General features: G+C 40.2%; 1 protein-coding gene and 1 non-coding gene across 15 annotated transcripts in view; one reads left to right on the forward strand and one right to left on the reverse strand.

Annotated features, from left to right (window-relative positions):
- The window catches only part of PALLD (palladin, cytoskeletal associated protein), a 434,582-nt gene that overhangs the window by 182,090 nt on the left and 226,978 nt on the right, over positions 1-25,514 (forward strand). For all 14 annotated transcript variants that reach the window (XM_015139485.3, XM_015139484.3, XM_028848875.2 and 11 more), the window contains 5 exons: positions 4,053-4,119; positions 5,718-5,823; positions 8,283-8,357; positions 13,368-13,509; positions 14,036-14,059. In XM_015139485.3, coding sequence (XP_014994971.3) covers positions 4,053-4,119; positions 5,718-5,823; positions 8,283-8,357; positions 13,368-13,509; positions 14,036-14,059 — 414 coding nt within the window. The remainder of the gene's footprint in view (positions 1-4,052; positions 4,120-5,717; positions 5,824-8,282; positions 8,358-13,367; positions 13,510-14,035; positions 14,060-25,514) is intronic.
- LOC114678482 (U6 spliceosomal RNA) lies at positions 9,391-9,499 on the reverse strand. The gene has a single exon (XR_003729928.1). It is a non-coding gene; the product is annotated as a U6 spliceosomal RNA (small nuclear RNA).

Consider the following 25,514-nt stretch of genomic DNA (forward strand, 5'->3'; position numbering starts at 1 on the left):
TGGTGGGGTGTATGTGTGTGTGGTGGGGTATGGATGTGTATGGGGGATGTATAGTGTGTGGTGGGGGGTGTGTGTGTGTGGTGGGGTGGGGTGAGTATGGATGTATGTGGGGGGTGTGTGTGTGTGGGGTGGGGTGAGTATAGATGTGTGTGGTGGGGTGAGTATGGATGTATGTGGTGTGTATGTGTGTGGTGGGGTGAGTATGGATGTGTGTGGGGTGTGTGTGTGTTTGGTGTGTGGTGGGGTGAGTATGGGTGTGCTGTGTGGAGTGTGTGTGGTGGGGTGAGTATGGATGTGTGTGGGGTGTATGTGTGTGTGGTGTGTGGTAGGGTGATCATGGGTGTGATGTGTGGAGTGTGTATGTGGTGGGGTGTATGTGTGTGTGGTGGGGTGAGTATGGATGTGTGTGGGGGGTGTGTGGTGGGGTGTGTGTGTGTGGTGGGGTGAGTATGGATGTGTGTGGTGTGTGGTGGGGTGTATGTGTGTGTGGTGGGGTGAGTATGGATGTGTGTGGGGGGTGTGTGGTGTGTGGTGGGGTGTGTATGTGTGATGGGGTGAGTATGGATGTGTGTGGGGGGTGTGGTGTGTGGTGGGGTGTGTGTGTGTGGTGGGGTGAGTATGGATGTGTGTGGTGGGGTGTGTGTGTGTGGTGGGGTGAGTATGGATGTGTGTGGGGGGTGTGGTGTGTGGTGGGGTGTGTGTGTGTGGTGGGGTGAGTATGGATGTGTGTGTGGGGTGTGTGTGGTGGGGTGTGTGTGTGTGGTGGGGTGAGTATGGATGTGTGTGGTGTGTGGTGGGGTGTATGTGTGTGTGGTGGGGTGAGTATGGATGTGTGTGGTGTGTGGTGGGGTGTATGTGTGTGTGGTGGGGTGAGTATGGATGTGTGTGGGGGGTGTGGTGTGTGGTGGGGTGTGTGTGTGTGGTGGGGTGAGTATGGATGTGTGTGGTGGGGTGTGTGTGTGTGGTGGGGTGAGTATGGATGTGTGTGGTGTGTGGTGGGGTGTGTGTGTGTGGTGGGGTGAGTATGGATGTGTGTGGTGTGTGGTGGGGTGTGTGTGTGTGGTGGGGTGAGTATGGATGTGTGTGGTGTGTGGTGGGGTGTGTGTGTGGTGAGGTGAGTATGGATGTGGTATGTGGGGGGTGTGTGTGGTGTGTGGTGGGGTGAGTATGGATGTGGTATGTGGGGGGTGTGTGTGTGGTGGGGTGAGTACAGATGTGTGTGGTGTGTGGTGGGGTGTGTGTGTGTGTGGTGGGGTGAGTATGGATGTGTGTGGTGGGGTGTGTGTGTGTGGTGGGGTGAGTATGGATGTGTGTGGTGTGTGGTGGGGTGTGTGTGTGTGGTGGGGTGAGTATGGATGTGTGTGGTGTGTGGTGGGGTGTGTGTTTGGTGAGGTGAGTATGGATGTGGTATGTGGGGGGTGTGTGTGGTGTGTGGTGGGGTGAGTATGGATGTGGTATGTGGGGTGTGTGTGTGTGGTGGGGTGAGTATGGATGTGTGTGGTGTGTGGTGGGGTGTGTGTGTGGTGAGGTGAGTATGGATGTGGTATGTGGGAGGTGTGTGTATGTGTGTGTAGTGGGGTGAGTATGGATGTGGTGTGTGGGGGGTGTGTAGTAGGGTGAGTATGGCTGTGGTATGTGGGGTGTGTGTGTGTGGTGGGGTATGAATGTGGTGTGTGTTTGAGGGGGTGTGGTGTGTGGTGGGGTGTGTGTGTGTGGTGGGGTGACAATGGATGTGGTGTGTGGGAGTTGTGGTGTGTGGTGGGGTGTGTGTGTGTGGCGGGGTGAGTGTGAATGTGGTGTGTGGGGTGTGTGTGTGTGTGTGTGTGTGTGGAGTGGGGTGAGTATGGATGTGATGTGTGGGGGGGTGTGGTGTGTGGTAGGGTGTGTGTGTGTGGTGGGGTGAGTATGGATGTCGGGTGTGTGTGGTGTGTAGTGGGGTTTGTGTGTGTGTGTGTGTGTGGCGGAGTGAGTATGGATGTGGTGTGTGAGGGGTGTGGTGTGTGGTGGGATATGTGTATGTGTGTGTGTGTGTGGAGTGGGGTGAGTATGGATGTGGTGTGTGGGGGGGTATGGTGTGTGGTGGGATATGTGTATGTGTATGTGTGTGTGTGTGTGGAGTGGGGTGAGTATGGATGTGATGTGTGGGGGGTGTGGTGTGTGGTGGGGTGTGTGTGTGTGTGGTGGGGTGAGTATGGATGTCGAGTGTGTGTGTGTGTGACAGGATGAGTATGGATGTGATGTGTGTGGGGGGGGGTGTGGTGTGTGGTGGTATGTGTGTGTGTGTCTTCACTGCATATCCCCCTTATGGAGTGCACACCATAGGTGTGCAGGTGGACTCAGCTCTCTGAATTAGGGTTACATAACTTGAAAGTCCAAGAAGTTCTGGCAAATAGAGGTAGAAAATGAAGTTGGAAATCATGAGGGTCATTAAATGACAAATTTTGGGTTTTTTATGTTACTGAGTAGAGACTCTAGTCATCTCATTTTTAACAGGGACGGTGTGCTCTAGGAAAATCTATCTGACACAGGGAGGGCAACGATGAATTTGAGAAGAAGGAGATGGGAAGACAAGAATGGTTTATGGTAGTCCAGGCCCCAGGCGAAGAAAGCCTACACTGGATGGTAGACACAGAAATAAGTAGGCAGGGACAGCAAACATTCCAGCAGAGTTACCTAAACATGGCTGTTTTCAATGTCAATAAAAGACTGGCAAACATATCACAGTAGAGTCACTGGAAGGAATACCAGGCAGCTGTACAAGAGAACACAGTGAACGTATGTATTCTAAATCCACTGATAGGCAAAAGTGGCCAAATGCCAAGTGAACATGTCATGTGAATCCATTTGTATTAATATGTACATAAATGTAAATATGTTGATATGCTGTATTAAACTTATCTGGGTCATGTGCGGTGGCTCACACCTGTAATCGCAGCACTTTGGGAGGCCAAGGTGGGCAGATCACTTGAGGTTAGGAGTTCGAGACCAGGCTGGCCAACATGGTGAAACCCCATCCCTACTAAAAAAAAAATACGAAAATTAGCAGGGCATGGTGGCACATACCTGTAATCCCAGCCACTCAGAGGGCAGGAGAATCGCTTGAACCCAGGAGGCAGAGGTTGCAGTGAGCCAAGATTGTGCCACTGCACTCCAGCCTGGGTGACAGAGCAAGATTCTGTCTCAAAAAAAAAAAAAAAAAAAAGACTTATCAGGAATAATACACATCAGACTTAATGTGGTATTTGGGAATGGCATTTAGGAAGGTACCCACTGATCTTTACTATTAGGCTGCACGATTCTGTGCTCTATGGTTATTTTCCTATAAGCATGTATTATTATATAAAAGAATATAAATGACCCAAGTTATATGTATCTTGGAAACATTAAGAATATACTTCGAACCATTGCAATTTTTTAAGTCTGTTGCCTAAAATCTCTTGACATGAAATATGCAAACATCAAAATCTGACTGCAGTTTACCTTTTGACTAAAAATCTAGTAAGTTGACCCTTTATTTAAGAACAGTAATAATGCAAATGAATTTGGGAAGGCATGATCCAAAATCAAAGGCCCTCTTATTCAAGAACAGAACCGCTGTCATATTCAGTTTTACCCAGGAGCCAGAAAGCATCTCTGATTAATGAGTAATAAAGACATTATCAGTCCTTACCCTGCAATCTCTGGAGAAGGTTACAGTTTAAAAGCATGGGTGTTCTTCACACAGACACACACACATCTTTATTTCATAGTTTATAGCCATTTAAAAGTACAGTTGTGATGACCACGGTGATAAAAATGAAACTAATAATAAATATGCCATTAAAAGTATATTGCTTTGAAGAAAGCTATTTATAGTAGTACTTTTTAAAAATGAGTTTCTGAAGAAACAGTACAAATAAAAAATGGTCTGAGCCTGAATCACTCTATTTTATTGTGTGTTTCGGTGAAAAAGACTTTGTATGTTGTTTTATTTAAGGGAAATATAATTCTTTGCAATTATTATAGATAACACTGATATCTTAACTTTACCATTATCTTTAATACTTTCCCAGGTGCCAGTTCAACAGATTCCGACAGTGAAAGTTTAGCTTTCAAATCAAAAGCTGGAGCTATGCCACAGTAAGTGCCTACAATTCCGTCTATTATCTGGAAACAAAGAATGGCAACAGAATGGTTGGGATATGAAACCATGCTTGCTGTGCTTTGAAGAAAAAAATCAACTGATGTTAATCAGAGACCAAATACTGAGGTTGGGACACAATTTTTTTTTTTTTTTTTTTTTTTTTTTGAGACAGGGTCTCACTCTGTCACCCAGGTTGAAGTACAGTGGTGCGACATGGCTCACTGAAGCTTTGACCTCCCAGGCTCAAGTGGACCTCCCACTTTAGCCTCCCAAGTAACTGGGATTATAGGCATACACCACCATACCTGACTAATCTTTTTTTTATTTTTGGTAGAGACAGGGTCTCACTATGTTGTCCAGGCTCATCTGGAACTCTTGGACTCAAGCGATCCTCCTGCCTCAGTCTCCCGAACTGTTGGGAGGGATTATAGGCACAAGCCACCGTGTCCAGCCCCAACACAATTTTTAACTTGTAAATTTGAACTTTGAAGTTTGCATTTCGTCATTGATATGCCAGAATTTTACCGTATGCAATGTTAGTTTCAAAGACAGCCATCTAACTTAGTCTAAATGTGTGGAAAGAGAAGTCACGTTAAGAGAAAATCAGTTAAATCATTACTAAAATGTGAGGACCAGTTTATTTATGCAAGTTGGAAAATATCTAATTAGGCCAGAAGTAGGTTTTCCTTTGGATACAATCTATTTTTATTTAGATCTTGTATCTGAAATTCACAAAACTTAGTTATTCCTACAAAGACATACCAATTATTAATATGTTACTATCTTAATTATTTGGCAAAAATAAAATCTACCAGAAATTTGTATTATGGAAAACTCCATAAATATTGAGTCTGTTCTAATAAATTTCTTTTATCTGCTAGTATGTACATAAAAATTATATCCATTCAGCATCAAATAATCAGTGATGCTAAAAGGACCTTGTAAGATTATTTGACCACCCCTGATTTTTGATAAGGAGCTCAAGTTTAGTGAAGTTACATGGCTTGCTTCAGATTTCACCGCCAGCTACTTGGCAAAGCTAGGCCTAGAAACCAACTCTTCTTAATCTTCTGTGAATACCTCACTAACTTATATGCACTAAGAGAACACAAAAATTCCAAGATACCCGCAACAAAATTAGAAACCAGAACAAAGAACAGCTGCTAGACTTAAAATGGACAACCAAAACTTTGAGTTAAATATAGGACCCTAACCCTAAACATTTCAAATCTCTGCTTATTAATAAAGATTGGATTTTTTTCCAAGTATTTTCTCTTAGGATTTTCAAGTTTAATATGTTAGCATCTTCAGCAGTGTCTCAGTTACATCAAGCTACTTTTCTTTTACTCATGTATTGATTTTGCTAAATGTCTATAAGGTACATTCTATAAGGTACATGCATATACTGACCGCAGCTATTCTAGCTGTTGGTTATGCATTCCCATTGTGGAAGCAATTACAGTTGAAGTGGGTTGAGTATGCAAAAAGAAACCTAGCTTTTCTGTTCAAATGTTTCAAGGAATTATTTCTGCTAAAAAAGCAAAACAAAACAAAACAAAAAATCTGACTAAACACTCACCTTCCTATTTTCCAGAGCTCAAAAGAAAACAACTTCTGTTTCCTTGACAATAGGATCATCATCTCCAAAGACAGGGGTGACCACAGCTGTGATTCAACCATTATCTGTCCCTGTGCAACAGGTAAGTATGCCTTGAGCCAGAGCCCATAAGGGGTCGAACTCATTGGCAAACTTGTGGATTTTAAGAATATGACTTTGATTCTAACTAGTATACTCTCTTGAAATATTTTCTGAGTGGACACAAAATTCAGAGCAAAGAAAATTGTAGGTAGGGTTTCTCCTTTCAGTTCACTAAAAATACCTTTAACCAAAGCCACACCACCAATTAGTCAACATTTGCATTTCCATTGGGAACTTCTTTCTCTAACAGCTAATAACCTGATAAAATGGTATCTGTTTTAGCTGTAACTATTTGATTATTCCCTCACATGTATATGCTCTTTCATTTAGCCAAATTTATTAGCTCATTACAAATTAAAAGACAAGTCTGCATACCAACAAAAAGCTCTCCCACTCCTAAAAGCTAAACAAATGAGAAAAAACAACTCAAATTCCTTGACTTCACCATGCTTTTTGATCTTGCTTTTATTTTATTGTAAGACTGCTATAGCCCTCAAAGAACACTAATATAAACTACTGGAAAGTAATTGTAATGAGTTTACTTTGCAAACACAAACAATATGAACTTTAAAAAAAAAGTTAAAAAAATTACATCTGGATGTCTCTAAATCATGATTTAATGAGTATGTTCAAAGACAGCACTCACAGAAAGGTTTTCTCCCACAGTCTAGAAATGTAAACTCATTCCTAAGTAATGAGTATGTCTTACAAGTATCACCATGTCCTCCTTCAGCCTTTTTTACCTATTGAATGCTCAGGGGTGTTTCAGCCACTATAGAGGCCAATATGTTCTATCGATACGTGGAAAATACAAACAGTAGAGAGAAGACATTTGGGTCCATAAACTTGAATCAACCAGTATCAGTTACTCAGAGATAGCATATATAGTACATATTTCCTTTAAACCCCTTAACCAGAGTGGAATTTATATAAATATTTGATTAAATCAATGGACATTTATTGGTATTTGATGTTTAAATATTGATAAATATTTATTGAGTGCTTAGTACTGTGCTAGGCATTTCATGACAGGAAAAAAATGTCACCCACCCCATTCCGAAATGGGGTGAATGTGACAGAATATATTTACATGTAAGACAGAAGCCTAGGAAATAGATACATACACATCTAGATATGTAAATACCATAGTAATGTAAAGAGTGTATTTTTAAATGGATTAAATTCTGTGAAGACATGGAATGGAAGGTAGTTTACCCCATGTTTATAGTTGGGAGAATGAAGCGCCCAGAGAAACACCTTCACTTTCTTACTGCAGGCAATGTGATGTCAAGTAGTGCTCTGGAACCAGACTGCCTGGGTTTGAATCCCAGTTCTACCACTTCCTAACAGAGGAACCTTAAGCAAATAATGTAACCCTTCAAGCCTAGTGTTTTCATCTGTAAAATGAAGATGATAACACTGTGTATCTCACAAGTTTGTCCTGAAGATCGAGTGAGTTTATCTTCATATGACACTTGGAACAGTCCCTGGCATAGAGGAAATATTAATACTATAATTAATTATACTATAATATAATTATATTTATTTATATTAATTTAGTATAATATAATTATACTAAAATATAATACTATAATTAATACTACAAGAGTGTTCACAAATTCTTGGGACATAAAAAGACAGTGAAAAGTGAAACCTCTTGAATCACAGGCCAGTAAAGTCTTCCAGGGGTAATGAATAAGCTCCATTACCATCCTAGCATCTCTACAGCTCTGCCAAAATTCTTCATGATGTCCCGTGGCATATTTAGACACACGATACCAGATCACCATCATCTTGGGTTAAGAAGCTAACAACAGCTTCCATACGTGAATAAATCCAGATTATTGAAAAATAAGTGATAGTTCACAAAGAAATATTTTCCATTCACTACTCTGAAATCCTTATAATGTTTCTCCAGAGATGAATGTCATTCAATAGGTATTTTAGCACCTTTGTTTTTTGCACATCAATAAAAAAAATTTCTTTTCTCTCCTTTCCCATAATCCCTATATCAAAAAAGAGTACAAGTTAAATAAGGATAGGTAGATGTTTGATAATTTAACCCTCCACTGCCGACGGCCAATGGCTTTTATGCATTGAATCCAAATTGTATTTAAAAATAAAATACAATGTCTACAAGAAGTTTTAAAAAGACCCGTGTGGAAGTCCCACACACAGAAATCCATTTGGTAATAGCATTTAAAAACTCATGGATCCCCAAGGACCCAGGGAAATTTTACCTTGAATATCCTTTTGAACAGAGAAGAGTAACAGATGTGAGATGAGGAAGTGGAACAACGTCTGTACTGTAAGAGTAGACAAGTAAAATGATGTATGGCGATACTTTCATTCACTCGTTTCATTCAAGTGGGGCGATCCCCATAATGAAAGGTTTCTTCAGCCCATCTTTTAGGCGATTTATATATTTAGAATTTGATCCATGTGTCTCTGCTTTTGCAGGTTCACAGTCCAACTTCATATCTCTGCCGACCTGATGGAGCCACCACTGCCTACTTTCCTCCTGTTTTTACAAAGGTCTGACATCTGGAAGTCTCATTCTCTGTGTTTGCTTTGGTCCTTCAATTTCATTTACATGTGGCTTCATGTAGCAATCTTTAAAAATTAAAAAGAACAGATTAGTAGGCTGATTACCATGGTTACCTTTGGGATTAAATAGATATTTGTTGAACAACTGCCATGTGACTATAATCTTGTGATGGGTTCTGAGAGATGTGAGCAGGAACCTGATAGAGCCTAAAATCTAGTGGGAAAGCCAAGACAGGTAGAAAAAAGATTTAAAAAAAAACAAAAACAAAAACACTGCTGTGTAGGAAATTGCTTGGGAAATCTAGCAAGTTTTATAGAAATTCAGAAAAACTGACTAATTTTCCATTTGTTGAGTCCAGAATTTGCATTGCCAGGCTGAATGGCATCCGTTTCATTGGTCAGCCTCTCAAGTCAGAAATGGTTCCATATAGCATTTCTTCTCTTCCTTTTTCCTTCCTTTTTTTTAGAGAAAATTATAAAACTTTATTAAAAGACATTTTAAAAGGCCCAAATAAATGGAGACATGTGCCATGCTTGCAGACCGACAGACTATAAAGTCATGACTCCCTGATTAATCTGTATTTAATGTAAATCTGGCTACAATTCCAACAGCTTCCTGGGTATTTTTGTTTTGTTTTGACTTTAAATTCTGGGATACACGTGCAGAACATGCTGGTCTGTTACATAGGTATACATGTGCCATGGTGGTTTGCTGCGCCTATCAACCCGTCATCTAGGTTTTAAGCCCTGCATGCATTAGGTGTTTGTCCTAATGCTCTCCCTCCCCTTGTCCCCCACCCCCCGACAAGCCCCAGGTGTGTCATGTTCCCCTCCCTGTGTCCATGTGTTCTCATTGTTCAACTCCCACTTATAAGTAAGAACATGCGGTGTTTGGTTTACTGTTCCTGTGTTAGTTTGCTAAGAATGATGGTTTCCGGCTTCATCCATGTCCCTGCAAAGGACATGAACTCATTCTTTTTTATGTCTGCATAGTATCCCATGGTGTATATGAGCCACATTTAAAAATATGGAACGCTTCACGAATTTGCGTGTCATCCTTGTGCAGAGGCCATGCTCAGCTTCTCTGTATCATCCCAATTTTAGTATATATGTGCTGCCAAAGCAAGCACAGGTTCCTGGTTTTTAATTGTTTGTTTGACGTAGAATTTAGCAACCTAATTCGAAAAGTTGTATGGAGGAAAAACAATGGCTAAGAATAGCTAGGATACACCTGAGGAAGGAAAATAAGGTAGTGTTAGGAAGGAGTGGGATTTGTCCTATGAGATAACAAGACGTTTTAAAGGGATAGTAATTAGGGCAGTATGGTCCTGGTATGAGGCTAGAGAAATTGATGTGAAATCAGAGTAGAGGCCACAGAGATACTGAATACTTACAGAAACTTGCAAATCACTGGAGAAAGAATTGATTCTTCAGCAGAGGTGAAAAAGTATCCAGTTGGACTCCTACCTCATACTTTTCACAACAAACAATTCCTAGTAAAGACAAATGTGAAAGCAAATCTATAAAACTTTTGTGAGGCAGAAAAGAAAAGCATTTTTGTAATCTCCATTTAAGGAATGATTTTTTTCCCTTCAGTTGGTTAAATCCAAGCTTTATAAAATATCTTTTCATAAGCAGTTACAGTATTTCCAGTTGGGCACAGGCAACAAATGTTAACAAGTGGTAACGACTTGGAAACTACCCTCCTAGCTAGGCTGCTAGAAAAGAAGTCATGTAAAACCCTGCCTAAAACTATGTCAATCTGATAACCAATGAAGTCTTCCTTTGATGTTAAGAACAGAACATGTTTACAGAGGGGTGGACACTCCACATTTAGGATGTAGTTTAAGAGTTTTGCAGAAGCAGCTTCCCAAGGTCATCACCAGAAAAGGGTGTGTTGCCCGATGTATTGGTAACCAAGATACAGTTGATTTGGGGGTGCCAGGGCCCAACACGCCTCTTGGTTTAAATAAATAAAGTCCATGCTAGTGGCACAAGGGAAGGAAGAAAGGATGCGAAGTTTTACTTTCTTTCACTACTGGGCTTTCCCGCATGGGTCTGGCATGTGTAGATGTTATGGAATTCCTCCTGGGCACCGAGAGGAACTCTCAAATACTAAGTACAAAATCCTGTTTCCTCCCTTGCAGTCCAGCTCCTGCAACATAGTCATTCTATTAGTGGTCTTTCCCCTTTCCCCAAAAGAAAACCATGAAGCATTCTTTGTGCTAACAGCACAACTTTAAAGAGAAGTAAACCAAAACTCTGTTTTTCATATAGGTTGATTTTTAAGAACTCTCAAACTGTCAATTCACTGGAAGCTCAGAGCCACGGGAAGCTCAGAGCCACGGAAGCTCAGAGCTACGGAAGCTCAGAGCCACGGGAAGCTCAGAGCCACTTCTCCAGCCTTCCACTTTGTGTCTGGACCATGGAACATCTCTCTTCTGCAGGGCTGTTCCCTTCCTTGATGCATCTGCTTTTCCCTTTCTCACTTTAGGCAGCTTCTGTCTCTAATTTGCAGGGTCCTTCTAGGCCTGGTCTCTGGTTTTGGAGGGGTAGGTTTAGAAAATAATCCTGCTGATCTCTGTAAATCAAACTAGCCTTTACTTTGTCACTCACAGCACCTTCATTGGGCTTTCTCTTAGGCATGATGATGACAATCAATGGCAGGTGGGCTGGCTTTCACAGTCCAAGGGTTGCCTCCATCTGTTTCTCATGCTACTCTGGAAAAGATTCCTAGGTCCTAGGTCTCACAGCTGGTCGGAGGCAGAGCCAGTGCTCCTGCCTGCAGGCCACCTGGCAGATTGGTGGGTTGTGGACCACAGGACTGTGGATAGTATGGACGTACATGTGACATTTCTCCCCAAACAGACCCCTCCAAGGAAGCACAGTGTCAGGCGGACTTGATGATATGGCAAGAGGGGTCCTTATATGGATCCTGAAACCCCCAGGGCTCCAAGATACTACACAAAGTAGATGATCCAGGTTGCCATGTGCATCCTGTAAAGGTTGGCATTCAGTCTCCTTTGGGACTCCTTGTTATGTTCCCGAAGGTTCTCCTAATGGCTTACTATGTTTAGCCATGGCTTTTGCCAAGATAAAAATGTTAGCTCCAGGAGGATCCAAATGGCAATCCTGGAATAACTGTGGAGCTTTGACTGCTTAAGTTGCTTGACATCTACCCATTTCCTACATCTCTGACTTTCTGACACTGAAAAAAAAAATACCTAATCTTAGGAATAAATCAAAGTCTCTTTCGGTGCCTCAAAGCTGAAGCATGAAAAATATTTCAGGGCCATTTGTAGTCTATCCTGAACAGCTTCCTGAACAAGCCTAGAGACATTTAATAGGTTAACCCATAGAAGCTGGACCCCGTAAGTGACATTTACCCTGTTTTGATCTAATAAATTAGCTATTCTATGGACCCAGTCACAAAGAAAGAAAAATACTATTTAAAATCGGAGATTTTCTCCATTTAAATATAAGAGAGAAGAAAGAATGAAGTCAGAAATAGTTGATCATCTAAACCTTTTCACTTAAAGACATTCTAGTTAACTACCGAAATGTTTATCAAATGTCTTCTCAGACTTCACATTAGACTTTTATAGTTCTTCTGCCAACGTCATAGGCTTTTAGAATTTCCTCAGCGTTTTAGCACACTTACTGCAGGACATTGGTTACAGAATTGGTTTTTCCAGAACATCATTTGTTGTCCCATCAGATAATTTTAGCACACATGCATACAAACAAACAAAAAAACTCACACTTCCTAATGTGAATTTGTTTGCTTTTAGTCTATATATGGGTAAATTATGTTTGAGTTATTTTGAGAGTCCTACACCCCACATTTGATCCAATATTCTTTTTTTGAGATGGAGTCTTGCTCTGTCACCCAGGCTGAAGTGCAGTGGTGTGATCTTGGCTCACTGCAACCTCTGCCTCCTGAGTTCAAGTGATTCTCCTGTCTCAGCCTCCCCCAGTAGCTGGGATTACAGGTGCCTGCCGCCACGCCCAGCTGATTTTTGTATTTTTAGTAGAGACATGGTTTTACCATGTTGGTCAGGCTGGTCTCGAACTCCTGATCTTAGGTGATCCACCCGCCTCGGCCTCCCAAAGAGCTAGAATTACAGGTGTGAGCCACCACGCCTGGCCTAGATCCAATATTCTATAGTCAGAAGTTTAAATAGTAAGAAAGTTTAAAGGGCCCTTATTGCTAGTTAATTCTGGAGAAGAAGGGTAGAGAGAAGATATATGTGAGGGAAATATTAATGTCCTGATATTTAAGAACAAGTATAAAATCTTTACCTCTTTGTATCTATAAAGCCAAATTAATTTCTAATCTGTTGGATTGTAAAGATTTATTGGTCTGGAGTTGGAGTGCGGTGGGGGACAACAAAGGCAGGAGCCAAGAAGGAGGAAATGAAAGTCAATAAGGAAGAAGTGCAGCATGTTTCATTACTTTACTCAGAATCTCAAAATGAGAAAATACAGAAACCCCTTAGCTTAATAAACTCAACATCAGAAACTAGTCGGGCAGAGGTGGTACATGAAAAGGCCGAGGCATGTGAAAACAAATGCATGTCTTTTTTCTCTTCTTGTCTGGTTTTCATAAGAATCTACTTTTATTTAGAGTGTGATTGTTTCAAGAAATTCACATTCCACCCGCTTCCTCTTAAATGTAGATAAAGAAAGTTAACAGTGGTTACCATCAAATTCCATAAATGGAGAGCAGTCAGTGCAAATTCGCAGACAGGCCAGAAAGCTCTGCAGGACTTTGGTAAACTTTACTCATTTTATGACTTGGAGAGGGTGAAAAGCTGATAATCAGTGGGTTCAAAGGTGTTTATCCTTACCTGAGTCAGTACTAATTATTTTATAATGCAAGTTTTGCATTTTGTGTTTGTATCTGTTTTGTCTAGCATTTGGAATTTTTCTTCTGTGTTGTGAAATTGCTTAAAAATGCACCAAAGTCTGATGGGGTACATTTTCCTTGAATTTCAGGAACTTCAAAACACAGCTGTGGCGGAAGGCCAGGTGGTGGTTCTGGAGTGCCGGGTCCGAGGGGCACCCCCTCTGCAGGTCCAGTGGTTTCGGCAAGGGAGTGAAATCCAAGACTCTCCAGATTTCCGAATTCTACAGAAAAGTAAGGAGAAGTGCCCATGTCCCGAAGTCTGACCATTTTATTCTCTCCAGCTTCAAGAAAACCAAGAAGGGCTAAGTCATTGAGATGAATTGATCTCTATTTTCAAAGAGTGGCAAGATTAGATAATCTACAGTGTGTGTGTTGAAATCCAGTAATGGAAACTGTGACCCCCTTGAAACTCTAATGAAAGTGACATATTCTTTCTTCTTAAAAAATGCATGTATACATTTGGACTCAAATTTGCATCAATAATTTTAGGAGGTTCACAAGGCTCCTAGAGCCCATCTATGAACTGCAGTTGGAAAAATGTCCTAGTGTAAGTTGATACAGGAATTTGAGTTTCTATGTTTTATAGAAATATAAACTGATCTATCACTTTATATCTTTTGTATGATGGAGTTTGATTGTAACATTTCTTCAGTCATGTCCTAGATAAGGTAATGGAAAGGAAGAAGTAGGTTTTTTTTATTAATGGAATCCCATTCTAATACTTTGTTCTAATTTATTTTTTTCATGCGGCTAACAGAACCTAGATCTACAGCTGAACCTGGTAAGAATATTTTTAGGGGTTTTTTTGGTGGGAGAGAGAGCGGATAATGTAACTTTTGGGTCTCAATAGTTCTTTGTTTCTATCTTAAAGCCGTAAGCAAAACAATGTTTTTGTGGTTCCCTGGAAATGTGAAACCCCCTTAAAGACAATATCTTCTTTATCATGGAGTCTGTACACTGCATTTTATTTACATCAGTGTCTTTATTAGCAAAACATTAAGTTCCATTCAGACAAGAAGGTCAAGCTCAGTGACTTCAGGCTTTTTAAAATACAGTCTTTTAGGCTCAGAAAGCAAACTAAGCTGATGATGAAAAAACATCCTCCTAAAATTCCAGTAGAGAAGGACAATCTACTGCATGTTTGTACTGATCAGAACCCACTAACAACCCCAGCTTAGAAATGTGTCTCAAATGAGAGCAGCTCAAAGAGGTAAGCAAAATGGACCCCCAGGCATTTCTCATTTATGTGCTCTGAACCATAAACTTTTACTATTCTGCAAGCATAAAGAAAGTCATCTTGCCCCCAGATCACTCTTAATTATCAGGTCGTTTGACCAGATCACAGTGCTATGTGATCCAGCTGTTCCCTGCCTCAGATATATTGCATGTTTATGTTTCCTCGTGGACTGAAACAGTGTTTGTAAAGGAAACAAATTTTTGTCTAGGTACTACATCGTATGTCCTCCGCAAGATTATTTACTTTTGTATTTTTCCCATCAGCAGAGTCACAGTTTCACTTATTTCTGAACAAAGGGTAGAAAAACAAGTCATTTTCCTGTTTCTCCTGTTTGTTCCTCTGCTTCAGTGTCGAGCGGATCTTGCCACATGTGTCTTAGGAGCCATGACCTTGCTCTGACTCTTCTTGGGGGAACTGGAAAGTTCTCTGTGGGCCACTGCAGGTCAGATTACTGCAGTCAGTCCCTGAACCTCTCACGTCTGTGTATTGGATCTTTAAAAGCAGAGTTTGACCCTGTTAGGATCCAAGGCTTGAGGGAGGCTGAGTAGCATCCTTAGGGAACAACTGGAATTGATCTGCCCTCCTGTCATGAATTACAAGCAGGGCAAGTCACCCCACTTAATGTGTCAGTCATCACATCAAACAGTGTAGTCACTTTCCAGACTGTGGAAATATACAACTGCATATTTTGTCTGTGAAATGTCTTAGAATAAAATTGCATAATACTACTTTTCTGATACATGGATTTTCTGAGATTAAATCTGCTGCATAAGCTAATATGGGAATCCTGTAGGGAGTTAGGGCACATCTTGTGTGTTTGCTGTTTTAAACAACTTTAGATAGGTAGATATAAAAGTAGGAACCAAATATCTTTTATCTACAAGAAATAGCTTATTATATGAAACAAACCTATAAAGCAATTTATGTCTTTTAATGCTTTGTGTATAAATAAGACTAAAATTTTGAGCCAAAAATTGTAAAAATGTTACTGCTAGCATGACTTAAGGCAGCCTTTGACATTGCGTTTTGGATTCAGAGTGAACTCCTGCAACTCTCTTTTCATTGTGTTGTTATACGTTGTCATCATGCACATAGGTGATGATGACTTATCAAATGTAGGTTGGAAAATCACAAACTGTCATCTGCAAAGTCAAAGCATTGGTTAGAAACTGAGCAGCTTAGTTTTCAGTATGTGTATATTTGAAAATCGAAAACACTCAGAATATACTGGCTAAGGAAGAATAAATTTGGATGAGGAGGGAGGAAGGAAACATCTCCACTGAGCCCTGCGTCCTCCTCACTTACCCTACACACACTCCTTCTGTTTCACATCTACCCCGCGCCCTGCGTCCTCCTCACTTACCCTACACACACTCCTTCTGTTTCAGTTATGGTTTGCTGCTTTGCTTCTAGAATATAGTTTTGATCGTGAATTATTTAATAAAATTAGTCCTAAACAGCTTCATGGAATCACCTGACCTCTAGAACGTTCTTCAATGCCATTTGCTTTAACGTAGCAAAATCATGCAGAAAAGAGCAAGCTATGGAAGGCTTTCCTTTTAAATCCCTTGTCCTAGCAATGCAGAAAAATTTTTCCTCTGTGTGTTCACTGAATTTTCTTATTTACATACTTAGATCTGAAAGCGTCTAAGAAAACAGACTCCTTCTTTCCAACTACAATAATAGCATTTTCTGAAAAATTTCTCCTGGCAGAGAGATATTTCAAGCAAATCTGTCAATACACCAGAAACAAGTATATAGTCAGGAGCTATTAAAAACTAACACAGTGAGTTTTCCTGACCGATGATTTCTCCACAATTGTTTTTACCATGACACTACGAGACTTTCTTCTTTCCCTTTTCCAGCGTTAAAATGCTCTGCTTCAGGAAATCAGCAGTTGGCATGCAGCACTAAATAAAATCCATGATCATATTTTTTAAACAAAAACGCTTAAGCACATGAATGACTACTTAAGTGACTAATTACATGAGTGGTTATGAGTAAGAACTTCAGAACAAGCAAATGTTACAGCATATTTGTGCTTAAACAATGTTTTGTCATGCCTGTCAAAACTAGGTATGATTCTTTTACTAGTTGCCAAGTGTTTTCCTTACATTGACCTTGAAGTTGCTATGTCAGAGGAAAAAAACAAAAAATAAATATGACTGTTTACCTTCTTTAAATGACCTGATTGACTTATATCTAATGGACCTCTGAGCTATTCAACTGTATGGAAGTGTATAGGAACTGGCTTCCCTAAAAACTGTTTTCTTAGCCATTGTTAAGTGGAAGGAAGAAAAACAGACATGGCTACAATACATCTGAGGCAAGAGATACATTTTATAGGACTAGGTCAGTGATATTTTCCAAATGCTAACACATAAATAACCTTTGAAATTCAGGAAAACATTTAAGCATTCTGTTTTTGTTACTCTCTCTTCCTACCCTCTTCCTTTCCTCTGACAGAGACACTCTTGCTCACTCTCTCTCCCCTCTCTGTCTCTTTCTCTCCCCTCCCCTCCTTCATTCCCTCCCTCTCTTCCTCTTTTTCCATCTCACTCCCTCATTCTTTTTGTTTCTTTTTTTCTCTTCTCTTTACTCTCTTCCTTATTCATGGGCAAGATGTTTTAAAGCTCCAGAAATAAAATTGAAATTCCCTAGTACCTAGATATAGCCCCATTAGGAATTAGATATTTAGATAAAGAAGGAAATAGCAGGTTGTCTCCAAATGCATCTGTGCAACCGAAACAGGTTTTTCTTGTCACTGCTGCGTCGTATCTGTCTGATGTGTTTTACACTCCCCTCTCTGTCTAGACAGAAGTCAGCTTGCATCACAAATCTTTTCAGACTGTTTTGTGAATTAATAGCTAGTTAGCTTACTTAAGGCCAACATCCGTTTGTCATAGTACCTTCTCTGACCTTCTTTGAAATTCTGACTTTGTACTGATAGAATCCTTCAAAGACTAGTCTGGGGGTGGGGGGCACAGAAGACTCATTTGACAGCTGTTAATACTCAGTCTCTTACTCATTCAGCTGTCTGGAAACAGCCACAAACTGTGTTGAGTTACTTCTATAGCACTGTCTAATAGCGTGCAAAATTAAAAAAAAACAAACGCGTCTTACTGGTTGTGGAATTATATGTATAAAAATATATTGCCTCCTGCTTTCAATTTTAAGTTCTGCTGACCAGTGTGACCCACGCTAGATTTTGTGCAGTAGAGTCTAGGCTTGATTCTGCAATTCACAATATAAAGTAAGTTACACTTAGTTAAATGTACTAAGGTGCTGTTGTAGGAGGGCAAAGATAGGGATGTTTCTTGAGATCCCAGTAGATCGTATGCAGTAAAACCTTAATGCATGTTCTAGCTTAGGATGGTGGGTTGAACAAAAGTAGGCCATACGAAACTTACAGTTCACCAAGAGTGTGACAGGTTGCCCTGGGGTGCCACACCACGCTGACAGGGATGCTGTAATATATTTGAAATTTATTTATGCAAACACATTCAAACTTGACATTTGACAGATATGACACGATGACTGGCTTGAACTAGTTCAGAATTTCAACATTAGATCACCCTCCATTCTTTTCTATGACATAATCTCTTTGTGAAACTGAGTTTTTGATGAGTGTGTGATAAAAAGTAAGTACCTCATGAAAATCCATGTGAAACATGAAATGAGGCTGGCTCATCGAATCTGATTCCAAGAGAGGAGGCACAGTGCCCAGCAGATGCACACAGCCATTAGTAAGAAATAGTGGCTATTTAAGAATAAAATCATACTATTTTTCTTTCAATTTGTATGTAGTTTTAAATACTAAATTGTTTAGGCATAAATACTTATTAAGTTCTTTGGAAATAACTGTGTAACAAACGTAACTATTAGTTATGTCTTTTAGCTTAGGGGCACCATTTAAAAAGTATTGAGAAACTTAGAGTCCCATGAACCAAGAAAGTTTGGTTTACTTTCTAGAGGAAGAGTGTCCAATCTTTTGGCTTCCCTGGGCCACACTGGAAGAAGAATTGTCTCGGTTCACACATAAAATACACTGACACTAATGATAGCTTATGAACTTAAAAAGAAATCTCATAATGTTTTAAGAAAGTTTATGAATTTGTGTTGGGCCACATTCAAAGCTGTCCTGGGCCACATGCGGCCCAGAGGCCACGGGTTGGATAAGCCTGCACTAGAGGGAGAGGAGGAAGACTCAAGACACGTTTGAGTACACACCAAAAAGAAAATTGAGTGGGTTTTGGAATTCTAAATGCCAAAATGTGCCTATTTCCAGTCCTCTTCCAGGACTCACATTCCAGCCTGCTGGCCTGTGAACTTTACCTCTCTCAGCAGAGACTGAAGGATTCTTCTCTGGGCAATTTGAACATCCCGAGAGAAAAAATAAATCCAAAGATAATGATTTGGGAGTTTCTGTTATAAAGATGCCACTTAGATTGTGCTATTGGGAAGACCAAAGTGGGTAAGTTCCTCTCTTGTACTCAGAGCTTAATAAACTCCCATCCCTGTCAGACAAGCAGAGATAAAAGGCATCTGGAGAAATCCTCTAGCGTGAATGATACAGAAAAAAAACAAGTGACCTTCCTAAAAGGGAACTTTGAGAAAATGGATTTGCAAAGAGAGGAAAATGTAAAACAAAACAAAACAAACAAAATATCTCTTAAAGGATATAAGGAAATCATTCCACCCAAGAAATAAAAATGAAAAGCTAGAAAAAAAAAAAAAAAAGAGAGGGAGGACACTTGAGAAACAGAGTTCTTGAAATGAAAAGGTTCATAGCCGAAAAGAAACTTGAGCAAATGTCCCACAAAGTACAGCAAAATGACAAAGAAGGGATGTAAGAGAGAAAAGGCAACAAAATTAGAGATGTATAGCCGAATAACTGGGATTCCAGAAGGAGAGAAGAAAGAAGAGGCAAGAGACAGGATTATCAATGAAATAAATTTTTTAAAGTTCCCCCAACTGAAAGTTATCAGTTTCCAGATGGAAAAATCCACTGATCGCACAACATATGGAATAAACCCAAAGCCAAGCGCATCATCATGAAATTCAGAATTTCCGGGACAAGGAGGTCATTTTACAAGTGTCCAGAGAGAAAACATCAGGTTATATACAAACCAGAAAGATGCAAATAGCGTAGGCCTTCTCAGCAGTCACACTAGACACAAAGAGACAATGAAGCAAGAACTTCAAAATTGTGAAGAAAATTACCTACAACTGGGAATTCTGCCCCTAGGCAAAACTTCATGTGGAAATCTAGCAGAGATATTTTCAGACTTGTAAGGTCCCCAGAATTTTCCTCTGGAACGCGACAGTGTGCTCCACCACAGCAAGAGAATTCACCCAGAAAGGGCAAGATGTGGAGGTGGGGCACTGGAAGCAGGAGATCACATGGAAGCAAGAGGCAAAGGGCACCCCCAGGAGGGTGACAGTTGTGCATCAGGAATGAAGGGCAAGTTCAGATTGGAGCCGCGTGTCTCGAGAGACAAATGCAGTGAGGCTTTCGTGTTAGGAGGTTCATTGCCTCTGCCTGTCTTTTATTTGGATGACAGAATGGCAGGGCGGTAAGCCTGACCCAAAAACCTCATCTCTACTTGGGCTGTCCTGCTCTGCCCTCCAGGGACTGTCACCTGGATCAGCTGGGAACACCCATTTTACTGCCACAGAAGCGTTCTGCTTTGACTCGGGCCTGACATCTAGAAGTTGGCCATGTTGAGTTTAATTAACCATCTATGCCTGAGGTTGCAATTTTTTTAATTTTTACAATCAGACCTTGGTGATGACCTTGAGCAGTAAGATACAAATAACTCCCAAATGCTTAGCGTTTCAATAGTGGAACACTAGGCGTAAATGGGTAAAAAGCAGAAAATACCAGCAATCTCATTGCTGGATATATACCCACAAGAAAGGAAGTCAGTATATCGAATAGATAACTGCACTCTCATGTTTGTTGCAGCACTATTCACAATAGTTAAGATCTGGAAGCAAACTAAGTATCCATCAACAGATGCATGGCTAAAGGAAATGTGGTACCTATACTCAATGGAGTACTATTCAGTCATAAGAAGGAATGAGATCCTGTCATTTGCAACAACATGGATGGAACTGGAGCTCATTATTTTAAGTGAAATAAGCCAGACACAGAAAGACAAACATCCCATGTTCTCACTTATTTGTGTGATCTAAAACTCAAAACAGTAGAAGGATGGTTACCAGAGGCTGGGAAGGGTATTGAGGGGCGGTGGGGGTGGGGGGTGCAGATGGTTAATGGGTACAAACATATAGTTAGAAAGAATAAGACCTAGTATTTGATAGCACAACAGGGTGACTGTAGTCAATAAGAAATTAATTGTACATTTAAAAATAACTAAACGAATGTAATTGGATTGTTTAATTGGAGCATAATTGGACTGAATAACTAAAAGGATAAATATTTGAGGCGAAAGATAGCCATTCTCCATGATGTGATTATTTCATACTGCATGCCCGTATCAAAACATGTCATGTACCCAATAAATATACATATTTTCTATGTAACCACAATTTTTTTAATTTAAAAAAAGAAACAAAATACGGAGATGCCATCTCCAGCAATAACTGTATTCCTGCTGAATGCCCACATGAGACTCCACCAGACTGCCCCACTGAGTGAGCCTTGTATTTCCCGGACTCACTCAAGACCTTACCCACTGACTGCCCCATGGGGCTTTCGGAAACTTTCAAGGACACTGAATCTAGCTGATAGTCCAAGATGGTTCTTGGGATCTTTTTCCTAACAGTGACAAGGTTACCTTTTCTTTAGTCAACCAAGATTTGTGCTCACTACTCAATTTTTTTAAACTAAAGAATGCATTTTTTAAGGATATGGTAAACACATAAAGAAAATCAAAGGAATTATCTCAAAGGAGAAGGAAAATAAAATTGGGGAGAGCCTATGAGGTATTTCTAAAGCACTGGAAATGTCTTATTTCATAGACTTGAGCATAGATACACAGGGGTTCATTTCACTGTTATTCCTTAAATGGTACATTTTAAATATCCTTCTTTATATATGATATTAACTACAATTGACATTTTTTAAAAATCCTTTGCAATTTTTTTTTTTCTGAGAGAGTCTTGCTCTGTTGCCCAGGCTGCAGTGCAGTGGCACGATCTTGGCTCAGTGCAACTTCTGTCTTCCAGGTTCAAGCGATTCTCCTGCTTCAGCCTCCCGAGTAGCTGGAATTACAGGTATCTGCCACCACGCCCGGCTAATCTTTGTATTTTTAGTAGAGATGGGGTTCTGCCATGTTGGCCAGTCTAGTCTTGAACTCCTGACCTCAGGTGATCCACCCACCTCAGCCTCCCAAAGTGCTAGGATTACAGGTGTGAGCTACGGTGCCCAGCCTCCTATACAAATATTGATACAAGCATTGCATTTACCCACACCGGATTTCATCTTGTTGATTTTAGCTCAGAGTTCTTTCTTACCAACTGTGTTAGCCAAACCATGTGGTTTGAAAGGTAAAAGCTGGATTTCTTTTTTAGTTACTTGGGACAAAATTAAACATAGTTGCAAAGGAAGCCATTTATGAAAATGTCCCCTTATTACCCAGGGGACCCAGTAATCTTATCCTTGCTGCCTCATCATTTTATGAGTTTCCACAAACAAAATGGTATTTATTTGTATTTAACCAAGTGTTAAGTAGGTCCAGGAACTTGAATACAATTCAGGGTTGCCTTCTGGGAGGTATTGCTGTGACTTTGTAATTTTTAGGTAACTGTAAAGAACAGAATTTGTCACCAGTAAAAACATTTCCTGATTTAGTGATTTATTAAATGCCCTCAAATCAAAACCTTAGGAAATCCAAACATGGGAAAATTAGATTAAAATGCATCATAATTAAGGTTACTAATAACTATAAAATTTTCCACTTATACTGGAGACAGTTTCTTTAGTACAGATAAGTAAGTCTCTAACTCCCTTTATGTGACATAAGCAGTCATTTTCTGATTTCCATTCCTTACTAAAATTTATTTTACAGATGTCTTATACGTCTTTGTTCAAGTAAGATGCTACCAGATGAAAATCCAGTATTATAACCTGGCTCATCTCATTTCCTCATGACTTTCTTCATTTTTATAATGTCAGAACCATACAAGCTATGATGCTGCTTTCTCTCAATAAAATGTGAGCCTCTTGTCACTGTCGGATGAAATTTTCCTTGGGAAGAAAAGCGAGCACCCTTTGGGACGCTGTATTAAAATTTTATCTAGTTAAAAGAATTATCTAGTAAAAATTGCTGTGACATTTCAATGCATGACGATCACTAAGAGAACATCCCAGTGTTTTTTATTTTTCTATTTTTGTTCTTTAAGTCTGTAATTTTTCTAAATGTTCCATGTGTCGTGAACTTTATACAGGCACATACCTTATTTATGCATGGAAGTATTCCTACAAAATCATACTCAATGAATTCCACTCAATCAACTTCGAAACACACAAAGGAAGCCTGTAGGAAAATTGGTCTTACTGAGAATTCTTTTAGAAAATAGTCTTTTTACAAAGGAAGTGTTTTTTTCCTTCATCTAAATTTCATGCATGCATTTATTTAAAAATAATTATAGGAAGCCTACCATGTGTGAGATGCTAAGAATATGGCCATGAACAAAAGTTGTTTCTGCACTCAGAGGTTATATTTCAGGGAACCAGAAACTAACAAACTAATTACACAATAAATTATTTAACAGGTTGAGGTGGCACATAGTCCCAACTACTCAGGAGGCTGAGGCAGGAGGATTGCTTGTGCACAGGAGTTCAAGGCTGCAGTGAACTATGATTATGCCACTTCACTCCAGCCTGGGCAACAGTGAAACCCCAGTTTCTAAGAAAGATTTTAAAAATAAAATAAAACAAAAATGCACCAGCTTTATTTGATTTTGTGATTGTCTTCTACTATCTGCTAAAATCTCCCACTAGAGGCCTGGGCAACAGAGCAAGACCCTACCTTTATGAGTCAATCAACGGATAGATAGATATTATTTAATTACAGTTGTGATGATATTATTTGTGATAGATATTATTTAATTACAGTTGTGATGTCTCCAAAAAAAGTTTACCATCCTAAAATTGCTTTTAGGTGGCAAAACTGATGAAGTCTAATTTAAAAAAAGGATTCTCTGAGAAAGTAATGTTTGTGGGGAAACATAAGACTGCGTAGGAGAGTGCTAAGTACTCTGGGAGGAGTCAGGGCTTAGAAACTTATCAGAGTGTGGCTTCACAAGGAGCTGCCCCGGAGCCCATGTGCCCAGTGCTCAGAAGGTGATGATGTGCGAGGCACAGAAGGAGCCTAAGTATGCAGGGACCTAATTATGCAGGGCTTCAGAGACCACGTTAAAATTTTTTATTTTATCCTCAAAGTCATGGAAGGATGGGAGGATAATAAATTTTCATTCTTATTAAGAGAGCCCTCTGATTTAGAAGGGGCAGCTGTATATTTATCCTCGGGTTTTCTGAAAATGGCATGACTAAAAGAACCACAAAGTCACAGAAGCATCAGAAGGAATTCTTTACAAGTCATCAAGATCATTGCTCTAAAACCACTTTATATTATCCCTACTGAATAAAATTGTATCGCGTTTTTAAATGTAGGTTTCAAGGCACAGAATTATGTCTATGTTTATAGTTGAAGCATCCTCAGGCATTGAACTGGCAAGGACATTTTTCTCAGTGTTCCCAGCACCTCTGTCTTTCCAGGTGTAGATGATTCAAGGTTGAGAGAAGTGCTTTCCAGAGAATGCTAAGCCCTGGGAGGTTAGTCCAGGGACGTAAGGCCTGGTTGTCCAGGCAGGAAGTGCCCAGGTGTTCTGAACGCTGAGAAACCTTCACCACTCTCAGCAGCATCTGCGAAGGGAGAAGGAAAGTGACTGAGCACTGCCTGAAGCCCACTGCTCCAAACCTCGTAAGAAGGGGCTATTAAGCATGTCCACATTATAATGTACTCTCAACTCAGCTTATGTCCTATTCCAAGGTGTCTTATACCTTAGAGGACATATAGCCCTCCCCTTGCGCAGATGAATAATTCTCGTGAATCATTTGGATAATGAGATTAATTATAGTTTTTTCAGCATCGGGAAACTCCATTGCCTGACTTAAATCTTTCATTACCTCACTTTACGTAAGATTTCTTGTGTTCTGAACTAGGAAAAATGCAGAACAACTAGAGAGGCTTTGTGCTCTAGACAAAAAAGAGCATCAGCCAGGTGTGGTGGCTCACGCCTGTAATCCCAGCACTTTGGGAGGCTGAGGTGGGTAGATCACCTGAGGTCCGGAGTTCGTGATCAGCCTAACCAACACGGTGAAACCCTGTCTCTACTAAAAATACAAAAAAATATATATATATATATTAGCTGGGCATGGTGGTGTGCACCTGTAATTCCAGCTACTTGGGAGGCTGAGGCAGGAGAATCACTTGAACCTGGGAGGCGGAGGTTGCAGTGAGCCGAGATAGCACCATTGCACTCCAGCCTGGGCGACGAGTGAAACTCCATCTCAAAAAGAAAGAAAAAAAGAACATGCATGTGGGAGACTGGATGCCGACCTTCAGCATTTTGGCTCTAGCATTAATTAGCCAGGACCCTGAGAGAATCCCTTTGAACACCCAGGATTCATTGATATTGAGCCTGAAGAAATGAGGGATTTCACCTAATCAATCTCTTACAGCACTGATCTTGTATTTCCCCTTCTATGGCTAACCACACTTTTAACTCATTCTGTAACCATATGCATTCAATTTAAAAATTCCCAATCCCTTGTACCTTTCCAGAGACATCTCACTTTCCAAATGATTCATCTGACGTGAAGCTCCAGCTTGAATTATTTCCACACTTTCTATCTTCCTCTTCAAATGGAAAGCCAAGAACTGTGTATAGTACAGTCGAAAAACACAGGATTACTTCATGCTGTCTCTGTTATCTTATTGTGTTCCTTCTATTCAGTGAACTTTTT

This window comes from Macaca mulatta, chromosome 5 (genome assembly GCF_049350105.2).
Source record: "Macaca mulatta isolate MMU2019108-1 chromosome 5, T2T-MMU8v2.0, whole genome shotgun sequence".
Classification (NCBI taxonomy): Eukaryota; Metazoa; Chordata; class Mammalia; order Primates; family Cercopithecidae; genus Macaca; species Macaca mulatta.